This window comes from Hibiscus syriacus, unplaced genomic scaffold, assembly GCF_006381635.1.
Source record: "Hibiscus syriacus cultivar Baekdansim isolate YM2019G1 unplaced genomic scaffold, ASM638163v2 tig00117034_pilon, whole genome shotgun sequence".
Taxonomy (NCBI): domain Eukaryota; kingdom Viridiplantae; phylum Streptophyta; class Magnoliopsida; order Malvales; family Malvaceae; genus Hibiscus; species Hibiscus syriacus.
Genome location: NW_024063533.1, coordinates 10,019,411 through 10,029,612, shown reverse-complemented (window position 1 = coordinate 10,029,612; position 10,202 = coordinate 10,019,411). Strand labels below are relative to the sequence as shown.

General features: G+C 31.4%; 1 protein-coding gene across 2 annotated transcripts in view; it reads right to left on the bottom strand.

Annotated features, from left to right (window-relative positions):
- Positions 1 to 3,267: 3,267 nt before the first annotated feature.
- The window catches only part of LOC120196455 (eukaryotic translation initiation factor 5A-2-like), a 29,177-nt gene continuing 22,242 nt past the window's right edge, over positions 3,268 to 10,202 (bottom strand). Inside the window, exons 4-8 of one of the 2 annotated variants that reach the window (XM_039198260.1) lie at positions 5,403 to 5,538; positions 4,459 to 4,581; positions 4,303 to 4,359; positions 4,170 to 4,244; positions 3,268 to 3,513 (exon numbers count right to left, since the gene is read on the bottom strand). In XM_039198260.1, the coding sequence (XP_039054191.1) occupies positions 3,412 to 3,513; positions 4,170 to 4,244; positions 4,303 to 4,359; positions 4,459 to 4,581; positions 5,403 to 5,525 (480 nt within the window). In that variant the 5' untranslated portion in view covers positions 5,526 to 5,538 and the 3' untranslated portion in view covers positions 3,268 to 3,411. Of the gene's footprint in view, positions 3,514 to 4,169; positions 4,245 to 4,302; positions 4,360 to 4,458; positions 4,582 to 5,402; positions 5,613 to 10,202 lie in introns of those variants that run through there. The other variant, XM_039198259.1, reaches the window with a different exon arrangement.

Below are 10,202 nucleotides of genomic sequence, written 5' to 3'. Positions count from 1 at the left end.
TAATAACCATAAACCCTTGGATAACATACAATCTTCCATTCTTTTTCTCCGCCTTCATCACAATAAGTGAACCATTACTAACCTTCAAAATTCCACATTCACCAGAGTACTTATACCCTTTTGTTTCAAGGGAACTTAGCAAGATTATGTTACATTCAAACCTAGAATATGGTGAACACCGCTCAGGGTTCTGACAACATCATCATGTATATTGACTTTGACACTGCCAATTCCTGCAATCTTACAAGATGCATTATAATCCATCAATACAATACCTATTGACACAACTTCATAGGTCACAAACCAATCGCGATTGGGACACATGTTATAGGTACACCCAGAGTAAAGGATCCACTCCTCTTCCTCCTTCGCATTATCGTTGAAGGCCGCTAGGAGTTCGCACTCGATATCTTCTGCAACGTCTGAGCTAGATCTCTCTACGAATTGTTCTTCAACCTTTCTCTTTATCTTATTATGCATTGGTTTAATATTATCTTTCTTTTTACAAAAGTGGCAAGTTTTACATCGTTTGGAAGATTTTGATCTGCCACTTCCTTTACTGCTAGAAGAACGCTTGCCTTTTCTTTCACGGTCTGAGCTAGTCGGTCCATGCACCATGAGGCCCTCTACTTGCGACTCGAAACTAGATACAAGATACTTCATCTTTTATTGAATGAGTGCATGTCATTATACTCCTCTTTAAGAGTGAGTGTTTCGCGAATTTACAAGATTGTGCCTTTGAAAGATGAGTAGAAATAAGGCAGTAAACATTGGAGGATTAGTCCTAAATCTTCTTGAACATAGAATGAATAGGGTGTAATGTCAATAACTAAGAAAGATTCTAAATAGATATGAACTTTTAGTCACCTTAGACTATTAAAAATGTAATTATATTTTTATACAATTATAATATGATGTCTAAATATATATTTTCTTAAAACTATGCGTGACTTGGTTTAAAAGAGTTTGGGGTGTTCAAAAGTATCTGATTTGATCTATTCGATTCTTTGATCCAACAACCCGATTAAAAATTATTAGTATTTATGATGTGAATATTTAAATTTATGGTTCGGATACCCGAATTGCTATTATTTCCAGGTTTTCAGCTCGGACCTAGATAACAAAAGAGCCCTAACCGATTACTCGATACCCATTTCATTTCATTTTTATTTTATTTTTATATTATTTTACTAAAATTCAATATTCATTGTTGTTTAATGACTTAATTTACCTATCTCGGTTCCTTTTAATGAAATCTCACTTTGAATCCAAAGGTTTTTATTCGTACTAATCTTTCTATTTTAAAGTTCAACTATTAAGTAAATATTTTTTATATCATTTTATCAAACAAGTCTCAATATAATGTTTGTCAATATATATAGTTTAGTTTTTAAGTTTGTTTAGTTTTAATTTTTTTAGAAAATTAATTTAGATTTATAATTTTGATGGGTAAATTACACAAAAGGCCCTCTACTATAGAGTGTTGCTTTATTGAGTCCCTTGACTATTAAAAGTTACAAAATGATTCCCGACTATAAGTCACTGCTTTGTTGAGTCATCTGACTATTTATATGTTTCAAACTCGTCATTTTTCATTAAAAAATTGAAGATCGTCTGAGCTAGATGTAAACCTATTAACTGAATATGATAAAATTTGACACTAGAACCATTTAACCTATATTTTATAGATCAACTCCCTATTTACATTATGTCATTGAGTCAGTGCTTCAAAGCAACGATAATACCAGTAGACGTCATTAAAATATAATTTTATCATACTCCGATCAACAAGTTAACGTCTAGCTCAGACGGTCGTTAATTTTTAACAAAAAATGACGAGTATGAAATATATGAATAGTCAGGTGATCATTTTGTAACTTTTAACAGTCGAAAGACTCAACAAAACAATATCATATAGTCAGGGGACCATTTTGTAACTTTTAATAGTCAAAAGACTCAACAAAGCAACACTCTATAGTTGACGGGTTATTTATATACTTTACTTAATTTTGATTTGTCAAAAAAGAAAATCGGATACCATATTACCTGAATCAATTATAGTGAAAATAGAGATGTTACTTTAAAAGGAAAAATGAAAGTGAGTAACTACATTTGATCGGTTAATCAAACTATTAGTACTTTTCTTTCCTAGTAGATTATAATTATATTTAAATCTTTCAAAAGAAAACTAAGTTTAAAATTTATCGCAAAAAATGAAATTCAAGTACTGTTATTAATTAGAGTAACATTCCATATTTATTGCACAATTTGAGCAGCAAAGCTTGAAAAATATTTCTAAGTCAGCACTAAGGGATAATCCTTGTATACGCGTTGGAAAATGGGAAGAAAGAACTTATTAATTGATTTTAATGATAAAATAAAATGTTACTTTTTAAAAAAATTTAATTTGAACAATTACATTTGTAGAGTATTTGTGTATTTCAATAAACTAAATAAAATTATGTAAACATTCAATTTTATTTAAATCAACGATATCCGATAAATAGAAGTAAAGATTTTATTTAACAATCATGTAAACATCAATTTTTCACAAATTATTATTTGGTTAATACATTTAAATTTCATTTTAAGATTTAATTAATTATATTTTTAAATTTGACTTCATGGTTTAATTTGAAATTTAATTTCTTTAACTGCAATTAGATAAATAAACTTGATTTTTTGTTTGTTTGAATCAATACTTGATTTTTTTATTTACACAAATATTTATCTATGAGCATAAGAAAATATTCGTAAATTATACACGATTTCACGAATCAAAGTGAATTCTTCCTTAAAACTATCACTTTTAACATATTTTAATACCATTTTATACAGTGCCACAGCTCATGGGCACCTCAATCTTTTCATGTTTCCTAGAGAAAAAAGACCTTTTCTATCAGAATACTGAGCTAATGAGATGACATTAGCAAATTTTATTATTGAATAATTTGAGCATAAATTGCCACAAATATGCGACAAAAAAAGGTATAATGTTAAAAGTAGCTCATAACATTTATTAAAATGATTATTTTAGCCTATATTCTATTTTTTTTTTTGAGTATTTTAGCTTCCAACATTTCACTTTGGGATCAAAAGCCCCCTCTAAAATGATTATTCGGTCATATGTTATGAATCTTTTTGTCCTAAAATGAAACGTTGTGGGTCAAAATGCTCCAAAAAGTAGAATAAAGGGAAAAATAACCATTTTGGTAAACGTTAGGCTAATTTTGATATTATGCCAAAAAAATAACAAAGCCTTGAAAGTAGAATAAATGGTGTTTTCTCTATCCAGATAAAACATAAAGAGAACTCAAGTGTCCAAGAGGAAAATCAATTGAATTTGTTTTGGGGGGTAAAAAACTTTAATCTAAAATTGCAATACATGTATAAAATTAGTAGATTCTCAAACTACTTTGGACCAATGTCCTTGAGAGCACAGATCTGCTCCTCCCCCATTGCGGACATAACAGACACAACCAGGTCTTTTCCGTCGGCAAAACCATCCTTGATCTGTAGTTGCAGAAACATGTTATTGGATGCAAATCCACATAAGGGGTATAACTATTAAGATGACAATACAGAGAAGCAATGGAAGTGCCATATATGATAAAAACATCAGCTAATCACCATTTGAACAGCAAAACATACAAAGCACATTGTAAAGCGAGAATATGGCTAGGCTGAGTAGCATGATAAAAACATTTTCAGGAGAGAATCTATATTCCCCTAATGTAATGAGACTCAATCCATATATATATAAAGACATAAGAAAAACTATGTTACTCGAACTCTTTACTCTCAAATACCCATAACCATGTTTGATATATACCACAGACGTAAGAAAATGGACGTGTTTTCCAAATTATATGTAAAAAATCAATGAAACTGATCATGTCCTAGTCAAATATACATATGCATAAGATACTCTGAAGTCCGTCTAACATAAACAAAACTCGTAGAAATGAATAAAGTATAAACCTCTCACATGCCAAATTTTAACAAGCCCTTCAGCGTCTACAAGGAAAAGAATGGAACAAGCATTGCATGCTGCCACAGGAGCCACTAGGCAGCACAAAAAGGCCTGGTTGTTTTTAGAATCAGCAAAGGCTACTCTATGACAACAATGATGTATGTCTAATATAGATATATATAAATAGTTAATTAACCTGTTTCAACAAGCTCTCGTCAGTTGGGAGCCTCAGATCATCCTTAGTGTCTCCACTATCAGTCAGCAAACTCACCTGAAATGATTAACTAGTTAAGAAACGCAAGCACAGAACTTCCAGCAGAAGTACTTACAAATCCGTCCTCAGAAATGTCAATCAACTGATAGTCAGTACGATTGACATGTGGAACCTGTTAAAAGCCAAAGAATAAACATTCATTAACAGTAGTGCAACACATGCATTAGAACCGAGAAAGCAAAACAAAGCATATGAAGTTATAATTTCATACATCACAGTTGTGGGAAGAAGGAACAATATCTTCCAGCTTCTTGGCAGTGAAGATGTCAATGGCAACAAAATGACACTTAGCATGACCATGCTTCCCAGTTTTGGAGGTGGAAACCTCAACAACCTGCAACATATTAGACAACAATAATCAAGTTAACTGAAAATCTTAAATCACTTCATACTCGAACAGAAATAGCAACCAAAAGGTACAAAATCAACAATCAATGTATGTTAATCCAACTCTTCATGTCTTATGGAATACCAGCCTCGGACGCATACTCAAACACTGTTAGGCAAAATACCAAGGACCCTTGAATACATGATTTTTTTTTTAATAAAATTGAAGAACCGTATCAAACCGTTGACCATATCAGGAACAAAAGCATGTCAAGTATCATATCAGTCAATCTTTCAAACACTAGTTAATCACACGCCAGCAAACACTAACAGATTGGTTATGACTCGGAATGAGAAGATTCATTAGAAAAACCTAATAATTTCTTAACACTAAAGAATGGGTTTTTTAAAAAAAATTGCTTTTACTGGGTAAAAAGTTTATATAAAGCTAAAGAAAAAGTATTAGAAAAGTTAAACCTAACTCTTTTCAATACTTATAAGCTTTCAAAACAATATTTAAGAGATTTAAAAAAAATTAACGGCATATTGTCAACTGTTTGAAACAAAAACAAATAAACAGATATGAAGAACAAGTAAAATACATATAGATTTCAAAAAAAAAAAAAGGCAAACGAAAAATATAAATTTCAAAATCCAACTATAAAAAATAATTTAAAAAATAAAGCAACAAATATGAACCATCAAAATAACAAGTAGAAATCATTAATAAACCTAGAAAAATCTAAATCAGGGTCTATTTCCGGGATAACACCAAACAGATATTTAAAAGAAAAAGAAAACAAATTTCATAGATTCAAAAGAGGGGACCTTGCAGGGGCGGCCTTTGATGACGATATGGCCGTTTTTGCGGATGGTGCCGGCCTGCTGAGGATAGGTTTTGGAAGCGCCGGCGTCGGCCTTGGATTCAAAGTGATGTTCCTCGTCCGACATATCCGGGTTTGAAGTTATGTTTCAATCGTCTTTGGCAAAACCAGAGAATGGGCGGCGTGGATAGGGAAAGGAGGCTGAGGAGCCCGCGGGTTTAAATATTAAGTAAACTATATATTTAGTCATATAACTGTAACTGTAGTTTCGTTAAGATTATCCAATTATTTTTTTATAATCATACATAAAATTATGTTTTTGTTCTATTTTAGTAATTCGTCGTTAAAAAATTAACGGTTGTGCTGATTAGAGATGTTCAAAAAGTCCGACTTGAACAACCCGACCTATCGATCTGGTTAAAAGTTATTAGGTGTTTATATTGAAAACACCCAAATTTATGGGTCAGGTATTCAATTCCTTATTTTTTGTGAGTTTTTTAGTCAAGTCCGGATCACAAAATTTCTCTTAATTGAGTGTGATTTCTTATATATTTTAATTTTTAATTTTAATTTTAAATTTTATTAAATTTTATATTCCTAATTCTCAAATTATTTCATCGTAACATGCTATATTATTTCTTTTAATTTCATAATATTTAATTTTAATTGTATTTCTTTAATTTTATTTTAATAAATTTTAGGGTAAACTACACAAGCACCATCAAACTTTAAGCGCTGACTCGTTTATACCATTAAACTCTCAATTTTTTCAATTTCAGGACTGACATTTATTTTTAAGTGCAATTATGTCAGTCTGCTGTTAATTATCTAACCGGATGATGACATGACAACTGTGCGCCATGACATTGTTGATGTGATTGCCTCACCAAAATGACATTAATTAGGCATGACTGTGTTTGGTGCTAAAAAAAAACCTAGAACAACAAAATTTTGTTTGAGAAGATTTGATAAAATATTACATTTAATGGGGATTTGACCTCAAGACCTTTTGAAGCAAAAGCTAATGCTTAACCACTATGTCAACTTAAAATTTTGATATAATTATACAAACATAATATACATAACACGAGTCACACATTCCATATATTATTTTCTAAAAGATCTCATGAAATTATTAAAATTCCTAAAAAACACATTAAATTCCACAAAATTCTAAAAAAACCTAAATTCCTAAAAATCCCTAAATTCCTAAACTCTAAATCACAATCTCTAAATTCCCCCATCATCATCTTCAATAGCACGCCATTGTCGTCGCACTAAAACGTCCTCTTCTCACTGTGCATGTCATTCATTATTTGCTCGTTAATCGATCATCGTTTGTGGTTCAATTAGAATATTTTACATTCAACGTTTGATGCTAGATTAGCACGTTGTTCATCGATTTCAGGCGATAACAGAGTGGGATAATTGGTGGTAAGGGTCCGACGATGGAAATGGTGGGCAGTGGTCATAGGTTCGACATCGACAATGGGTGAAATTAGGGATTTAGTACTTATGACTTTGGGTTTTTGGGGAAATTTAAGAATTTCAAAATTTTAAGGGTTTTTTTGAAAAAATATTATTTTTATTATAAATCATATATATAATAAAACAAAACAAAATAAAAATATTAAATAAATGATATAAATTCAAACTGTTATTTAACATATATATTAGTTTTGTTAGAATTATAATAAATCTTATGGAAATAATTTTTTCCATTAGCAAAACAATGTCATTTTGGGCTTTATGAGCATTAAAACAATTGTGCCAAAACGATGTCGTTTTGGTGAGGTAGTCACGTCAGCAACGTCACGACACACGGATGTCATGTCATCGTCCCGTTAGATCATTAATGGCGAAGTGACATAAATGCACTTAAAACTAAACATTAGTGCTAAAATTGGCAAAATGGAAAGTTTGGTGGTATAAACGAGTCTGCGCTTAAAGTTTGGTGGTATCTGGTGTAGTTTACCCTATGTTTTCAGCTAAGGGTGTAAAGGAATAGAGCGTTCATTGAATTGTTCGTGAATCGTTCGTATAATGTTTGTTTCTTATGTTAAATAAACGAGTATGAACAAATTTTATATGTTCATTTAATAAATGAATGAACACGAATGGAGGCGTGCTTGGTTCGGTTATGTCCACAAACAAGCTCGTTTATCGACTCATTTGTTTATGCTCATTAACAAGCTCGTTTATCGACTTATTTGTTTATGTTCATTAACAATCTTGTTTATCAACTCGTTTGTTTATGTTCATGAGCAAACTTGTTTATTGACTCGCTCATTTATGTTCATGAACAAGCTCATGTAATGACTCGTTTACTTTTTATTTACATTTTAAATATTAATGAATATAGAGATTAAATTGAACACATGATAAAATTTAGAGTTTAAACTTTGAAGCTTAAGGAGTTTAAGCACTGGTGACATGATTTAATCATTTTCTTTAGCACAATTGGTTTTGTTTAATTTTTTAATGTATAAATGAACACATTCATGAATGCTAAAAGAACACATTCGTAAATGCTAAACAAACACGTTCATGAAAGCTAAATGAACATGTTCACAAACATTAAACAAGCATGTCCATGAACGCTAAGCGAACGAACACAAACACCTTCAAAAATAAATCAATAAACACGAACACAATATTTAAAATTTAAACAAATATGAATCGAACATGAACACTACCTTGTAAGTTCAAACTCGGTTCATTTACAACGCTACTTTCAAATCGGTAATTTTATTGACTCGTTTATTTATGTTCATGAACAAGCTCGTGTAATGATTCGTTTACTTTTTTTAACATTTTAAATATTGATGAAAGTAGGGATTAAATTGGACATATAGTAAAATTTAGAATTTAAATTGTGAAGCTTAAGGAATTTAAACACTAGTGACGTGATTTTATCATTTTTCTTTAGCACTACTTGGTTTTGATTAATTTTTGAATATATAAATGAACACATTCATGAATGCTAAAAGAACACATTCGTAAATGCGAAACAAACACATTCATGAAAGCTAAATAAACGTTAAACAAGCATGTCCATGAATGCTAAATGAACATTGTTAAAAACATTTTGATGTTTCGATATAACAAATTAAGTTAAATTAATTTTAAGATTTTACGAATGATTTTCTAAGTATTGATTTTCTAAGTATATTCGATACAACTATTCGAATATCAAAATATTACTCCAAGCTTTTCAAAATGTCAATTTTAATTCTTACTCAAAAATTAAGTTTCAATCTTAAAATATTTTTGAAATAATTTTTAAAGTATTTCGAGTCTTTCAAAAATTACAGTTTACTCATAGGGTACCGATTCCCCCAAGGAGGGAACCGATACCCCCTGAAAGGTTTTGGCTCCGAGAAATAACAGATTACTCAGAAGGTACCGGTCCCCCCCAGGAGGTATCGATTCCCCCATCTCATAACAAACGAAATATTTAAATTTTACACTGCAGGAACCGATCCCCTATGAGGGGGTACCGATTCCCCCCACGCTCTAAGTTGTTTTATTAATTGTTTTCACATAATAACGACTCTATTGACTCCACTAATGATCCCCAACGTTCATAATCAATTGAAGGAGTATTTAAATCAGCTTAGAAGCCATTGATCAATAATATGAAACAAGAATCAAGAGAGAATCAAAGAGAAAGCAACAAACCTCAAGTTTGAGCATTTTCAAGCCTATTTCATTCTATATTCATCTTTGCTTTCAAGAACACTTATTGTACTCAATTGTATTATTCTTGAGTGTTCTTTATTTGTTATATAATTTTGCAAACATCTTTCCTTGTGAGGACTTTCTTGTAAGTTTGCAAAATTTGTATTGTTCTCTTTAGGAGAGAGTGTTCTCAAGAATTTGGGGTATAATTCTTGAGGGACTTGTAAGGTTACTCTTTATCCTCAAAAGAAAGACAAATTAGTGAATTTGTGGAAAATCCTTAGTGTGGATAGATAAGGTAGTGGATGTAGACTTTGGGTGAGAAATTCGAACCACTCTAAATTGCTGTGCAAATATTTTTCAATTTTCTGAAAAACTTCTACCAAATTTTTAATTACCAATTCACCCCTTCTTGGCTATATTCGTCGATCGATTAACTCAACAATTGGTATAAGAGCTTGACTCATTTGAAGATTTAATCGCCTCTTGAGTAGATCCGGGAAGAGTTACATCGATATTCAAGTCATCAATGGTCGACGCTTCAAACTCTGACTTCGTTCTCGATTCAATGCCCGTCAACAAGCCTCATTTATTCAATGGAGCTAACTATGCTTATTGGAAGAATAGAATGATGTACTTTATTCAAGCAAGTGACATGAGAGCATGGAATGTCATAGAATATTGATACATCAAACCTTCCACTCACCCAAGATTGTGGAGTGAAGGAGAGACAATAATGTTTCAGCTCAACTCCAAAGACATCCATATCATATTTTGCGCACTTGGAACGGATGAATACGGAAGAGTTTCATCGTGTACAACTGCCAAGGAGATATGGGATAAACTACAAGTCACTCATGAAGGCACGGACGAGGTAAAAAAATCTAAAATTAGTCTTCTAACTCATAGATATGAAAATTTCAGGATGAAACCAAATAAAGATATAAAAGCTATGATGGATAGATTTTCAACGATTGTCAATGGTCTCAAATCATATGGATAGATCATTCCAAATGAAAAGTTCGTGAGGAAATTAGTTTACTCACTTCCAAAATCGTGGCAATCAAAGAAGACAGCAATCATCGAGACTAAAAACTTGAAGTCCTTAATCCTTGAAGAACTA